Here is a 15,271-nt window from a genome sequence, read left to right on the forward strand (position 1 = left end):
TCTACCACACTAGAACGAATACTGCTGCCGCAAGGACTTCCTGCGGAAAAATAAGAACCGCACTAAACAGGATGAGATTGAGACTAAGGAGAACCTAAATCGACTCCTGCTAGAGAACGTTCTGCCTGCCAATGTGGCTGCAGTCTTCATGGGGGAGAACAAGAAGAATGAGGTATGATATAGGAATATTTAAATGGGGCACGAGTGTAGAACACTATATGGACAAAAGTTCTGGGACATACTTGTTAAGCATTGAATTCAGGATGTTTCATTTAGACACATTGCCACGTGTATAAAATCAAGCACCTAGCCAAGCTGTCAGGTTTACAAACATTTATGAAAGAATGGGTCGTTCTGAAGAGCTCAATGAATTCAAGCATGGTACTGCCATAGGATGCCACCTTTGCAATAAGTCAGTTTGTGAAATTTCTTCCCTGCTAGATATTCCATAGTCAACTGTAAGTGGTATTATAGCAAAGTGGCAGCCTTTAGGAAACCCATAAAGTACACGTAAAGTAACAGAGCAGGGTCATTTTTTCAAAAAATGTAAGTCACTCTGGACAAAAGCATCTGGTACAGAAATGAAATACTGATTGCCAGTTTTCATAATGGCCTGCCTACAAGCAGTTATTTTTTTCAACAAATATGATTTCCGATATAGCCTTAGTTGTCCATCCATCCTACTTCCACATCTGCAGTTCTAGGCCAGGGTTGACCCTGGACCCTATCCCAGGAAACACAGGGCATAAGGCACGGTCCCAGTTTCTTGTTAGCTCTTAAACAACAGACAAACAAACAAACAAACAACAAGGGTCTGTTGGTCGTCAGAGGCATTTAAATTCATCTCTTGGTTTCTGGAGACTGATGTACCAGAAGTTCTTGATTGATTTTTATCACATGAGGGCTTTGTGGAAACATTTTGTTTTTCTGTACAGCTTCTCCACATTTCTGGGTATTATGGAAAGTGTTCCACAGTGGAAGTGACCTACTTGTAGAAGCACGTCTTCCAGTCATCATGGCCCCTAATGATGCTCATATTTGATGGGTCCATCCTATTGACATGTTCTCCCGTTCAGGATCTCTACTACCAATCGTATGACTGTGTGTGTGTGATGTTCGCCTCGGTGCCAGACTTCAAGGAGTTCTACACAGAATGCGACATCAACAAGGAAGGTCTGGAATGTCTCCGGCTGCTCAATGAGATCATCGCGGACTTTGACGAGGTCAGCTTTTTCTGAAAGTACAGACAGGCTTCCACGGAGGCATGACGGCCTGCTGCATTTGAATCTGTCCCATGGTCATCTCCACAGGTGCTATCCAAGCCTAAGTTCAGCGGGGTGGAGAAAATTAAAACTATCGGCAGCACCTACATGGCTGCTGCTGGGCTAAGTGGGACACCAGGTCAAGAAAATAACCAGGTTTGTTTACGGTCCTGATTATATGGAACAGTAGGGGAAAAGCACTTAGTCGAAAAGCTAGCCTTGGTCAGTTTTTGCTCAAGCATGATTTTCTGGTGATTATTGGCAAATGAAATCTGTACTTGATAAAGTGCAATTGAAGGGCAAATTCCCAAAACTCATTCAGTCCATGGGATAGGTTTTTGCTAAATATTTCTGTGAATTTTTGGAAATTTAATGAAAAGTTCTTCATGAGGATTGATGCAGTTTTGGTTCCCAATACTGTAGCATATCAGCCTGGTTATTGATCTCATCTCAAAAGCAACAAAAATGGACTGAGCCTTGGAAATTTGCTCTTTAATATGTCAAAAAAAATTTATGTTATGCTGAGTGTGACTCTTTTCGGCTTTTTGCACACAGGATCAGGAAAAGCAGCTTGCACAGATTGGGAACATGGTTGAGTTTGCCGTTGCACTGGTAGGAAAGCTGGACGGCATCAACAGGCATTCATTCAACAACTTCCGGTTGCGTGTCGGTGAGCATTTCCTTTACAAACCACCCAGGATCATAGATAAGTCAATGAGCCAACTTACTTTGTTTGCTGCGATTGAGTATGATAAATGACAACATTAATCTGGAAATAAGATCCTTGAATCATGGCTATTGCTTAGGAAATCTTCTCATGATGACTCTGTGCTCTGCTGTGTGGCAGGAATCAATCATGGGCCAGTGATCGCAGGAGTGATCGGAGCTAACAAACCACAGTATGACATTTGGGGCAACACGGTGAACGTGGCCAGCAGAATGGAGAGCACCGGAGAGATGGGAAAGATCCAGGTACAGCGGAAAACCTTCGGACAAATTTGCATCACACTGTGATTTCCTCTTCACCAACTCTGTGTCAGAACATGGGGTCTTCATACATACAACCTTTACTAGACGCACGATATTCCGATCATATCAGTACTGATCCAATGTGTAAAATCTTAGCCGATATTGCTGGTCGATAATTAGATTGTAGTTATTGTTCAATGTTAGCAGCACCAGAGCCAGTGACATAACTGAAGGGAGTCAAACTTGCTAGTGGTATTTAGTGGAATACAGATGTTATGTAATTTTTATTAAGCCGGGGAGGGGAAATTAAGTCAGTTTATTTTAGTGTAGGGTGTTATATTAATGCTATGGATGGGATCCTATGTCATGGGCAGTTTGTGACAGTGGGTTAGGATGCTATGCCCATGATCAGAAGGGCTAAAGGGAATGCGTCTGCTGAATAAGCTGTTGTAATGTCTTGGGCCAGGTGACGGAGGAGACGTGCAAAGTGCTGCAGAGGCTGGGCTATTCCTGCGAGTGCCGGGGCTTCATCACTGTGAAGGGCAAAGGAGAGCTCAAGACCTTTTTTGTGTGCACAGACATGAGCAAATCCCTGGGTCTAGGCCTCAGCTGATGGCAGCCAGGTGGGCGGACAGGCAGACACAAACAGGGGGAAATGGAACTGAAAATATTTGCTTGACGGGGCATGTGGAAGGAAAAAGCGGGATGGCACGAGCTACAGCGGAGGAAGGAAAGCCTCGTCGTAATTATGTCCTGAAGCAGTTTTGCTGAATTCGAAAATCGTGGCGTATTCCAATAACAAGTGTACAGAAGTGCTGCGTTTTACATGCGAGGGGCTCATTTCCCTCACTGCCGTGACTTTTATGGAGCAGTGGACTATTTAATAATCACCTTGCAGTCTTTTTACGGGTTTTTTTTTTTTTTTTAACCTTTTTACTCGGAAGTTTGCTCCAGTGTCGAACTAGGTAGCTGGAAATTAAGCCAAACTCCTTAAATGACCAAGCAGTCAGCTTTAAAACTAACAGGCTCTGTTTTATTACTGTGTAATGTGCAGATTAGACTTGATGTGAAAAATGTTTCGTTATCAGAAACAGTTGTCTTTTCATAAATCTTGTAGAATGACATTTCAACGTAGAAAAAAATAAAACGCTGGGGGTAGAAAACCCCCTAAAACTAACATCGCAGTCTAATTAAACAAAATGTGTTAAGAAAAAGACCTAATATTTTTGTAATACTTGTGGATTTTTTTGTTTTATTTTGAAGCTTTTCAGTGTCTGTTAAACCCAAACATGTATTGAAGCTGTGCTGGGTATCGCTTCCATCCTCGCCGCAAGTAAAACGTCTGATGCCTTTTATATGGCTGCCAGGCTAGGAAGAGGCACATTTCCTGTGCACAATTCAACAAAGGGGGTCAAATAGACCCTTCTGCCAAATACTGTCGAGCACAAAAAAAGACTGGAAAAAGATTAAAGCATGATAGCTGATGCCTGACTTCAGGTTCTCTTAGCCATCTGTCCACTTTTTTTTTGATAACAGTAAAAATCTAGCATGACAAAGGTACAGAATTCCTATGTAATGTAGAGTAATTTAATAAGGGGAAACAGCCTTTATGTCTTTCGGCAATATTGCATGAGAAAACACAGTGCATGTTATTTAAAAAAGGGGTTTATTTTGTAAAATGCTTAGAAACATAAAAAGAACCCTAAGTACCCTCTGTACAATAGCATTTAAAGCTCTCCCTGTTCATAAAGACTTTCAGCCAGCGTCAGACTGCTATGGCGGTGGCCATCTCCTCTTCCCTCACTGGCAAGATGTCCGCTGGCTCTGCCACGTCCGACACTGAGACAGAACACACATTCTCAGTCTGGGCATTTCTACCGTATGGTATCTAAATGTGGACTCCCAGTATGACCTTGGACCCGTTTGATGTGTTTTGACAACTGTGTAATAGCAAATAATACATAGTGTGAAACATTAATGACAGATACAAAAAGAGAGGGGAAGCACACAGTGTTAACCATGGTACTCTGCAGTGTGTGTGGGTCAGATATACTTTATATTGTGGGGTCATTTCGTCCCCACAATGTGATAAAAACCTGTTGTTGTTTTGATGTTGTGAGGACCAGTTTTTTAGCAAAACTCAATTTTATAAAATCTGTTACTCCAATCAAAAAACTAAAAACATTAGGGCTGGGTAGGGGTTAAGGGTGTCATTTCTGGTATTAGTGTTTTGCCCATAGGAATGAATGGACGGTTCCCACAAAGATGAGCACAGGTCTGTGTGTGTGTGTCCATGCGTGCGGGTACCAAGGAGCTGACCTGTAGTGAGGTCAATGAGACTCTCCTCCAGTCCACCAGAGGGCAGTGAAATCCCCATGGCTCTCCTGATCCCGTACACGCTGCTCACGTCACCCGGCGTAACCCGACTGGCCAGGTGTGCCAGATTGCCTGTTACCTTCTCAGCTGCAGGAGGAGAAGCGCATGTCAGACGTGGGCACAGACCAGTGGCCACTGTCCACTGCATAGGACCCAACAGGCCCCATGAAGAAGGGGAGAAACAGGAGGTTGGGAGACAGGACAGACAGGCGATCATACCCAGCTCCACCTCCCTGGCGCTGGGAGCCAGCAGGCAGATCATGTTGGGGGGTGGCTTGGCACTCAGACGCTCATTCTGGGCCTCCTGAAGTTCCCGCAGCAGCATGGTGGTCTCATCCAGCTTCTGCTGGAACAGCTTGGCATCTGTGTCACATGAATGACGTCAACCAGCCATAAGTATTTGCTGATTTTCTCTGGCAAGAAGATATTCTGGGAGTTTACTGTGAGGTTATGACCTCCTAAATGTTCGGCTGGAACAACAACCATGGAGCAAGTCTGCTGTGTTTGTTTTCTTTTTTTATTATACTTTTGTAGTTCCCTTTGAATTACATTTCCTACCTTCTAGAGACTTCTACAACTGTTTTTATGTGGTCGTGCTTTTACTCAATTTCAGACTAGCAAATATAGTAGAAATTCATTGTTAATCTGTTGCCTAGTCGACTGAATCACTGACCTCTCCCAGAGTTTCACACTTAGCAGTATAAAGAAATTAAGTGCTTATTACTTAAAGCTACAAAATATATTGTAGCAAACAGAAAGAAACAATGGTTGAGCAAAGTGGTCAATCATCTGGGGAACAACATGATTATAGGTACAAAAGAAGAACAGTACAGTTCATCTCCGATCCCATTGCTATATTCTGCAAAATCAGTTCTTTGCCGGTACCTTCAGAGGAGAAGTTTGGGGGCTCGAGGTCCAGCCCCAGCACTGAGTTCAGTGAGGTCAGGCTGCTTCTGCTGCTGGATTCAGCTTCAATTATCTGCAAGGGTGATCACCACACAATGATGGAGAAATGTACTAGCTTTACCAGAAACTTCAAGGATTTATTAATAACCGTTAAACGACCACTTTGTCACCACGGACTGGAAACAAACTTTGCGCTCTACAGTAAAGACAGGCCTAGGAATGGCTGGACACAGGGATGACGGACAACTCTGCCATCTCTGCACATCAACCGTCTTTGTCGGGATTTACCTCCACGTCTTTCATCGTTTCTTCTCCATCTACCGGATCATCATCTGCCTGGTTAGTCTAAGATTCGGGAGAACAAAAGGAATCTCAATAAGAACAAGGATACAGAAATTTGCCCAAAAAAAGATAAAAATGTAAGAAGTTGTTATGGTCCCGACCGTGTTCACTTCCAGCAATGCTTTTGTGTGTTCCCCATGTGTCAAGGCATCCAAAATGTTGTCTGCTAATCTGCCCATGTATTCTTCACTCTTTGACAGAAATTCAGACAAGCTGCCAATCAAAAGAAAAAAAAAATCAAAAATTTCAAAGGCAAAAACACGTTTTTACAGAAACAATATTGACACGAGTTCTTAAAAAGTTTGTTCTGCAAAACAGTTTTCACTCCTCAGTTTGGGAAAGGGATTTTCACTACAAGCTGGAAAATAAACCTGGTTTTCAGTTACCCTTTTAAGGCTGAAGTTATCGTAACTATCGATTATTAATTTATGCTTGAGAAGCATGCGAAGTCATGACTGGTTGGAGGGAACCAGTCACCTTGGGAACTTTGCAAGATGGAAGACGTGTATAGTGTGTTTAAGTAGGAAGGCCTGAGCTAACGATAGTAGAAATATTGATTAAATTCAAGCAGTATTTTAACAAATTTGCTGCTTTTCGGCAGAATTAAAAAAATTACATGCAGCCACTCCCATACGAAGCAGATAATGCTCGTAACAGCACATGTTACGGTCTGGGATATATTAGACAGTAAGCCAACATTCATGTACGACAGGGCTTGATGGACTTCGATTATGGTTCCCAACTCTGCGGCTGCCCACGTTAAAATTATCTGTGATTTGTGTCACAGTAAGCGCCAACAAAAGCCCCAGATGGGAGGCTCATCTGTGTTCACTTGGCGCTGGCAAATCGGTGCCTGATCGCTATTAGTTCTGTGTGTCAAATGCCTGTCAGATATCTAGTAGGCTAAATGTCTGGACCTGTAAGCAACTCCAAATCCTGCAGTGGAAAAGGTGCCCCGACCGTTAATGAGTGTGGCGATGAGCTGTAGCCAACAAGAGCGCAAGACATAGGGTGAGGTGAAACCCGAGGGAGTTGTTTAAAAAAGGTGTAAACAGCTCAGTTTGTTCAGCTTGGGTATGACTTGATTCTTGGTGGCCTTGCCCATTTCTTCTGCATTCCACATTTCGACTACTAGTATCAAATGTTAGTTTACTGTAATATAACCTAGACCTTCACAATTCAAATCTGGCCCTCGATTCCGAATCCAGGACTTGTTTTCATTCTCCCAGGTAGTTATTTTAATAATTACTGATTCTGATTGGCCAGAGGCTTCACACCTGGCTCACAGGTAAAGGAAGGCTGGAAAACCCTGCCCCAGACCTTGCATTATTCTCATTGCAGTGTTGGGCATTTCAGGTCTAGAAGCTACACATTCATACCAAGATTTAGGCACGGTCTCCAGAGAAGGAGACCATTTCACATGCAGGATGTGGTCTGTGTGCCCCGAAGCACCGCCTACCTTTCTGAACCTTGGAGGCTGGACTCGTCGCCGTAAAAGGAGTAGATCAGGTCGGAGTCTTCTTTACTCACGTTGGCGAAGCTGGAGTCGTAAACCGGAGCATAGGAACTGAACGGACCGTAGTTCATATAGGCCACTGTAGTGGATTGGGTTACACACAGACAAGCACATTAATCAACATAAAAACACACACACACACACACACACACACACACACACACACACACACACTAGTAAACAAAGCCAAAAATGGAAAGCAAAACGGAAGCCAAAAGTTTAGGAGACAACAGTCCCAAGGCAAAAAAATTCTGCAACTGACCATTAATATCTGAAATAAATTCAACATAATTCCTCATCTTTTGTTTCTTTTTTACAATGACAGTATGAGAGAAATCAATCACCCAATGTCTCATTTCTGAACTATTGAGATTTACAAGAGGAAAACAGGATGTAAGATTTACCGACATTGACACTATATCTCAAACACGTAAAGGATACGAGTTGGCTCAAAGCTACCATTATCTACGCTCACACTCAAGGGCGCCCCCTAGGGTCTGGGCCCCTGAAAATCTTATCCTTTCTTACCCCATATGGTTGGCGCTACCTACTAGTGCATGTGCCGAGTACAGCCACGTCTCACCTGGGGTCACCTTGTTCCTCTTGTCCTCTTTGAAGCCTTGCAGGGTGTTGATGCCGCTGTGCAGCTTCCCCATCATCATCCCCAGTTTCACCGGGCAGTAGCCGTTATCTGTGGAAGACAGACAGACGTTTCCTTTCTGCGGCGACCCAAAAACTCGGTGGCCTTTTAGAGCGTGACGGGCGTACATGTGCTCTCACCTCCGGCTATCAGGTCGGCTGGGTTCAAGATCCCCAGTGTGGTTGTCCCGTCAGACTTCCGCCTCTCAAACTCCAGCTTAAAATTTTTTTTTATAAAAAATTTATAAAATCAGGAGACTGCGGAGACTAAAAACTTAAGAACATGTCCGAAAGCTTTATGCTTATTGTTTCAGTTTTATTTTTAAACACTATTAATTTAGCAGACACTTATCCAGAGCAAGATCAGAGCAACTGGGGGTTAAGGGCCTCCTTCAAGGTCCCGACAGTGACATCACTCTACCAACCACGGGATTTGGCTGATCACAGGAACAGCCAAACATTGCAGTTTCAGTCCTGGGCCCGGAGAACAGTGTACTGTCTGGAGAATGGCACAGTACAGCAGTGTACTGACTGGAGTATGGCACAGTATATCAATGTACTTTGATGATACATCAACAACACTGGGTAAAACAGAGGTGTCAATGTAGGGGGATCAGCTCTGTGAGTCCGAGTTTAGTACAGCAATAAATCGAAGTCTGCCCTTAATACATTTCAGGAAGATGTAATTTACCATAAAAACAGGCTAAAAAGACTTGTACGCTTTCTTATGTAAGTAGGACACGTCAGTCATTATCAAAGGCTTAAAAAACCGAGGGCAAAAATAACACTGGATTGTGTTTGCGACCAGAAGTTAATTGTTTTAAATAAAAACAAGAGACACTACTTTTAATGGATGTATTCTGCTCAATTTGCTCTGATATAGATGCTGATATACATTCACAGTTTCCATTTCAGAATACTGCAAAGTTGCAGACCGTCCAGCACACTAGGTGAATATTCCCTCTCCAATGACTCACCTCAGTCTGAAGGTCCCTATTAGACAATTTGCCACCAGAATCCTCAATGATCTTCTTGATTTCTTCTAGCTCCTTCTCAGCCTGACCAATGCTCCTCAGAGATTCCTCCTTGGGGTCCTTATCCTGCCTGGAAGCAGAGATGCACAGCTATTATACTGGTTATAGGTACTGACTTGGCCTTCCCAGTATGAGGCAGGATCCCTGTAGAGGCCCCCCCCCTTAAGCCAATCTTCAGCTGACAGTTCTTCACTTAGTTCAAAGAACCTGACTACAAAATCAGTTGTGTAATCCAAGTTAAACATCAAAACACAAGACCTTTCAACTGATAAAATTCTTCTCTCAGTGATCAATGAGTGTTTCGTAACAAAGCATCATTTTATAAAATCAGCCTACTAACAATTGGTTGGCTCAGTACCGATAATGATTATTTTTGTTTTTACACTTGGGGGTCAAATACTCTAAGCCAAAATAGCTGCTTCAAGCTACACTACTCTCCCATCTGATCACAAGATGTTGATTCTTCAAATTCCTGAACATCAAAGACATCATCTGGCTGGAGCCAGAAGGTGGCAGTGTTGTTCACTTTTACACTATGCACTGAAATAGCTAACTTTTAATGAAGGACAACTATCAGCAGGGATATATTTTTATATTACTATGGATGTTAGTCACATGGTCTTAATTACAATGCAACACAGGCAATTAAAAAGACGAAATACATATTATAAAACTTTGAAGCTACATGTCACGTTTAAATCACAGCCTGTTTTTTTCTCTAATAACAACTGGCAATATGCATCATTACTTCTACTGAGCCAAGAACAGTTAGATTCGTCAGCACCTGGGCGTGTCCCTGAGAATCCTTCTCGGTGACTGGGTGGTCTCGCTGGTGTCCATGGCCACCTGGCTGTCTTTGGACTGGTCCAGGGTGGAGGTTCCTTCCTTCTCTGCCTCCCCCTCCTCATTTTTGGTGTTTTCCAGGTCAGCCATAAACTCAATGCTCTGTTTCAGGCTCTGTAACCTCTCCTGTGGAGCAGAGACGAGCAGGTTACAGGCCGCTAAATACCTCCTCCCACTTCGGAAAGATGTACACGTCACAGACTAAGGCTTTCTGCTGTTTCTACAGAACACAATACCAAGAACAACAAAGACTCAACATTACAGGTGTTCTAAAAGCAAGTTTTACATATCCACAGTTAACGCAATGGAGCATAGTTAATCCCCGATTGCCGAATTGGTGTTACATGGTACTACAGCGGTGGTTATCAACTCAGTAAGTTAACTGGGAGTAAGTCTGTGCGCGTTCGCATTAAAGGGGCGATGTCAGCATTGTAAACTAATGACTCAACTAAGAGCCGCCCTATGACAGGTATGAGGTAGGTAATTCCTGTCCCGCTTGGCAAACTATTGTCAACACTATGGCAATTTTAGTCTGCCCTTTGCAAGGGGCTATAAAAGGGACTGGCACCGAATATCGGTACTGGGTTCAAAACATTAAATTTTATTTGTATCAGATTAAAAAAATAAATAAAAAAATCAGTGGTATAGCCTGTAACTATTTAGTTAAAGGATGTCTCATATAGGCTAAATTGTTTTTTGTGAAAGGGTGGTTCGCATGCACGCGTTTGGTAAAAGGGCTGGACTCATGCCTGTTTTACGCCAAAACCTTGCACTGAACCTCCTCAGAGCAGGTTAGGCATGCAATGCATGGTGAAGCCCCCGGCACAGTGGAGTCGCAAATCCAGTCCGACAGTAAACTAGAATCTGGCTGTCAGTCCGTCACTTTGCCCACACAGAGAGAACCTGCACTGAGTTTTGTATCTAGTCCTTCAGGAATTTGATGGAAAAACAACTTAGGTTACAGGGGCAAAATCTCAGGATGACTGATTAATAAGTAGTATATTGGCACTTTATTGATCCCAAGTGGGGAAAATCTCTTTTCATCTACCCAATCTTGCTCTCCATGACACACAGACACATGCATACAGGTGAGAACAAACTTGGCAGTGATGGGCATCCACCTGAAGAGGCACCTGTGAAGCTGAGCATTAAGGGCCTTGCTCAAGGGCTCACAGACATGTGACTATTCTGCTGAAGCTGGACTTCAACTGACAACTTTCCAATCACAGGCACAGGGGCTTAGCCCACTGAGCGACAAACGTGGGATTTGAACCAGCGACCTTCAGATCATCTAGTAATGAACAAAATGACCCTTCATGAATCACGTGCTGTACTTTGTGAACCCACTAGATGGTGCTCTCTGATCAAAAATGTGCACCAATCATGCCCCAAAGCAAAACAGGACAAACATCTAGTGAGGTCAAAAAACCCAGCAGATGGTTTATGAGCTGTCATTTTGTCCATCACTAACAACATCCAAATCCACTGAGCATCACCATACTCCAAAAACGAGGGGAAAGCACGAACGCAGTCCCCTACTACTAGAAATTATGCAGTCAAGATTCCCCACATTTGGGGAATTCACAGGGGTCAGCACAGCCGCAGAGAAATGGCTGAGCCTCGCCCTGGGTGAACCACTTTCGTGATCATGGTATCTCCCCTGCCAGGTAAGTATCAGATCATATTTACCATGGAGATACACCTGCTTTAAAAGAGAGATAATACGTGCAGTACCCAAAACTCAATAGTAAGCCTCAAGAAACCTCGCCAACGCTAAGTTCACACTACACAACTTTTAAAGTTGTCAGATTGCTGTACTGTTCAAAACTACAAGATCCGTCATCTTGTGATCTGGAGTCTTGAAGTCACTGTGGTTTGCACAGTACATGACTGATGCAACTGGGTCTTCATAACTATATGAACTCTAATGAATGCCAATATAAATGCAGTTTCATGCTCCCCGGTCACCCAGAGGAGGATGGGGTCCCCTTCTGAGTCTAGGTTCCTCTCAAGGTTTCTTCCTGCTAGAGGGAGTTTTTCCTTGCCTCTGTCGCCTCAGGCTTGCTTGGTGGGGTTCTGGCCGGTTGAATGTAAAGTGCTTTGTGACAATGACTGTTGTTAAAAGCGCTATATAAATAAAATTGAATTGAATTGACTGATCAGCAACAGGGGGTCACACACTACAGGCTCTTTCATCAGGATGAATTGCTGATGAGTCTGGGGCTTTTGTCGCCGATCTTCTAAAACTCTAGGCGAGTGGAAAATCATGTAGTGTGAATGTAGCGTGAGCCAGTAAATTTGCTTCGTAGTGTGACCCTCAGGTGAATTTCATGGTGAACGCATGAGGTTAACAACAAAGACAGAAGGCAACATCAACTTAAGGCAGAGTTTAGCATTTCACCTACCTCACTCAGTATTTTCATGCCAGAGTGGAGAAGTTTCTTTGCAGCCTTGTAGTAAATGGTCTCGGGCTTGTTGTATATCATTGCGTTCTCACACATAATCTTAAAATCTGCCTATCAACAGCAAACACCAAGGAGTTATTTCACCCGAGATAACTGAGATGCATCAGGTTCTATTTCGATGATAATTCGATTTCATGCTTAAAGGAAATGTCATACCTTCAGCTCCTCCAGGGACTGATAATAGTCTTTTTTTATTTTCTCCTTCATTGTGCTAAAGTCCATGGGCCTCTTGATAATCATGGAGTAGCCTGGAGCAATGAAGTCTGTCACCGGGAAGGAGAAGAATGCACTGGGGTCCTTCCTGTAGAAAAGTGGACACTTTTAGGACAGTGACTAATCTCACTCCTTCACCTCACACACATCATGTCATGTCTGGTATAAAAGCAAGACCTCTTCCCAGTATTCCAGGGGAACCTATTCAATGCGGAATCTGGAGCTTATCCCAGGATGCCAATCCACAGCACGACCAGCACGCACGTAGGATCACACACTCAGGACATTTTTGAGACCCATATTCAGCTAAACAAGTACTTCCCAACTCAATCCTCTGGGACCCCCAGACAGTCCACATTTCTGCTCCCTCCCAGCTTCCAGCACACATGTACCAAGTATTTGGTGCTCTTGTTTGATTGGGATCTGGGTGGAAGCAAAAATGTGAACAGACTGGGGGTTCACATGGACTAGGTTGGGAAACACCAAGATAAACGCTAAAGGACAGACAGGCGGAACAGGCAAGCTCCTTATTTGTTATTGACACGGTTAATGTGTCAGGTGCTCTGTTCACTGAAGGTTCTGTGTGGCTGGAGGAACGGGAGCCTTGCCTTTGCAGCTGCCTGATGAGCTGTGACAGCGCCTCCTGCAGGGGACTCTGTTCTTTTTCTGCAAAAGGAGAGAAGGACAAAGAAATTAGACCAGTAACCCACCGTTTTGAGACAGAAGCCGGACAGCAAAGCAACCAACCTACCTGGGGGGTTTTCAGCATCAGTGTATTACCGTGAAAGTAAGAAAAGAAACAGATCAAAAACATTTAAAGGTTCCCCTACCTTCTACCTGGCCGATGGACGGGGTCAGGTGTTTGTCCTGGGTGGGATCTGATCGAATAGGCGTGTGACTCTGTTCCCTCTCTTCCCAGTCTGTGTCCACTGAGTCCTGTCCCTTTTTCTTTTTTGTCATCTAGAAGAAAACACCCCCAACCAAAAAAAAAAAAAGAATGTGACAGGAAGTCAAAGTTCAAAGGTGAATAGTAAATCACAATGTCACCAACTTTGGTCAGCTGGCTGGAGTGAGATGTTCAATTCCAGACTAGTCTGCACACCCATTTACATGTATGCAATAGTTTTATTGCATTGAAAATAGTCTGTTCGGTTTGCAACTGTAATTTTAGGTTCATAACGGAATAAAATAGATTTGCCATAAGATTTCTTGCGTGAGTGTGAGAAAGCGTGAGTGTCACGCCGGATGCGAGAGCGGTGGCAGCCCCGCAATCAGGCATCAATAAGCGGCAGCTCAGAGGCCGCTGGCTTCATTTGTGGATCACCACGGCAAACACCACGTACAGCCTCGACGGCGCCGGCACGGGCTTAAAAAGACGTCAGGCACCTTCTTCTTCCGTTTGTCGTCGGGGGACGGCGCCGGGCTGCTCCTCTCCCTGTCCCCCTTCTTCTTCTTTTTCTTCTTCTTGTCCCGGTGCTTGTCCTTGTCGTGGTCGTCGTGGTCGTGGCCGGAGCTCCCCGTGGACAACTCGGTCACCTCATTCCCCGCCACCTTCAGGACCAGCTTCAGTGGCTTCTCCGTGTACTCTACGGGACAGCGCCGTTAGCGGACCGGTACACCGGCTCACCGGCCAGGGAGCAGCTACACACCGGTTACTTATCATGGCAGTTAACTATGTCGTAATGCTTCGCATGCTGACCGGTTCCGCTCCTGCTAAAGCTATTACATAGACGCAGGCAAGTGAACCATTAAACGCCACCGGAAAGCGGTGGATGGCCGTCCAACGGCGTGACTCGGGCTCCAAACGCGGCGACGGGCCACAGCCAACCGCCCACCGCGCTTACCAGCGGCGATAGCGCGCTCACAGGAACTCTCCGCGGCGCTCGATCGGACACCTCCACAGCCTTCTTACCTTCATACGCGTGCTTCTCCGACTTGTGTTTTTTATGCTTTTTGCCCATGATTAATTAACGCCCTTTTTAATCATAAAAGGCAAAATTCTTTAACGGATCCGTATGTGCTTTGTTTTGGGCTGCTAAGGTTGAGTAGCCGATCACAGAGTCTTCGTTCTGATGCATGTTGCTTCTTCTCTAGCGCCGTTTACAGGCGGGGGGTTAATACTGATTTATAATCTGGCCTTTATGTTGAAAAATTACATATATATTTATAAGGTAATATTGTATATAATATTAACAACGCGCAAAATATGATGCTTCATCAAATTGTACGATAATGTACGAATATCTCTAGTCCAAAATAGTTCATTTCAGATTGCCATAATCTCATCCTTCTTGTTTTGTAGTTGCTCATTTTGGCCACCAGTGTATGCTGTTACTCTAGCATGCTGAATGAGGAGCAAGCAATACTGAATTGCAATTCTTGATGCCGGGAACGGTCTTGCAGCACCCTCTAGTCCGAAACTCACATGCCGCAAAGTCTCCGAAATGTGCCGTATGGTGGAAAAACACACCACAGCAAATTTTAATAAACAGCGTACCACACCAGAAATACAGTTTGGATGCAAAAGTATTCAGATGTTGTTTTGGACTTGTAGTATAGTTTAAATGTCATTTTGTAAATATTTCACTAGAAGGAATTTTTTTTTTTAAATTGGAATTTGGAGATGTGTAAACTTTGACTTTGATGTATTGAAATTTTTTAGTTTTTGGTCCATACAATAATGCTAAGCATGTCTAAATGAGAAGT

General features: G+C 43.9%; 2 protein-coding genes and 1 non-coding gene across 10 annotated transcripts in view; 1 reads left to right on the top strand and 2 right to left on the bottom strand.

Annotated features, from left to right (window-relative positions):
• LOC125705796 (adenylate cyclase type 2-like) overlaps positions 1-3,452 on the top strand; it is a 35,810-nt gene extending 32,358 nt beyond the window's left edge. For all 7 annotated transcript variants that reach the window (XM_048972048.1, XM_048972051.1, XM_048972054.1 and 4 more), the window contains 6 exons: positions 14-172; positions 1,077-1,223; positions 1,311-1,418; positions 1,818-1,932; positions 2,110-2,234; positions 2,698-3,452. In XM_048972048.1, coding sequence (XP_048828005.1) covers positions 14-172; positions 1,077-1,223; positions 1,311-1,418; positions 1,818-1,932; positions 2,110-2,234; positions 2,698-2,844 — 801 coding nt within the window. In that variant the 3' untranslated portion in view covers positions 2,845-3,452. The remainder of the gene's footprint in view (positions 1-13; positions 173-1,076; positions 1,224-1,310; positions 1,419-1,817; positions 1,933-2,109; positions 2,235-2,697) is intronic.
• A 428-nt stretch (positions 3,453-3,880) lies between these two features.
• On the bottom strand, positions 3,881-14,649 carry brd7 (bromodomain containing 7). Of its 2 annotated transcripts, none has more exons than XM_048972055.1 (17): positions 14,478-14,649; positions 13,952-14,151; positions 13,396-13,525; positions 13,174-13,231; positions 12,509-12,653; positions 12,293-12,403; positions 9,829-10,013; positions 8,988-9,114; positions 8,152-8,227; positions 7,955-8,062; positions 7,315-7,450; positions 5,957-6,068; positions 5,802-5,858; positions 5,493-5,586; positions 4,827-4,970; positions 4,551-4,694; positions 3,881-4,070 (listed from the first exon to the last, which is right to left on the bottom strand). In XM_048972055.1, exons 1-17 carry the CDS (start codon positions 14,524-14,526, stop codon positions 3,997-3,999), a joined length of 1,950 nt encoding a protein of 649 aa, XP_048828012.1. In that variant the 5' UTR covers positions 14,527-14,649; the 3' UTR covers positions 3,881-3,996. The 2 variants fall into 2 exon arrangements, with proteins under 2 accessions (XP_048828012.1, XP_048828013.1); XM_048972056.1 differs by having other exon boundaries at positions 14,410-14,526.
• On the bottom strand, positions 11,398-11,562 carry LOC125706913 (U1 spliceosomal RNA). The gene has a single exon (XR_007382098.1). It is a non-coding gene; the product is annotated as a U1 spliceosomal RNA (small nuclear RNA).
• Positions 14,650-15,271: the final 622 nt, after the last annotated feature.

The sequence above is a fragment of the Brienomyrus brachyistius genome, chromosome 13 (genome assembly GCF_023856365.1).
Source record: "Brienomyrus brachyistius isolate T26 chromosome 13, BBRACH_0.4, whole genome shotgun sequence".
In the NCBI taxonomy this organism is placed as follows: domain Eukaryota; kingdom Metazoa; phylum Chordata; class Actinopteri; order Osteoglossiformes; family Mormyridae; genus Brienomyrus; species Brienomyrus brachyistius.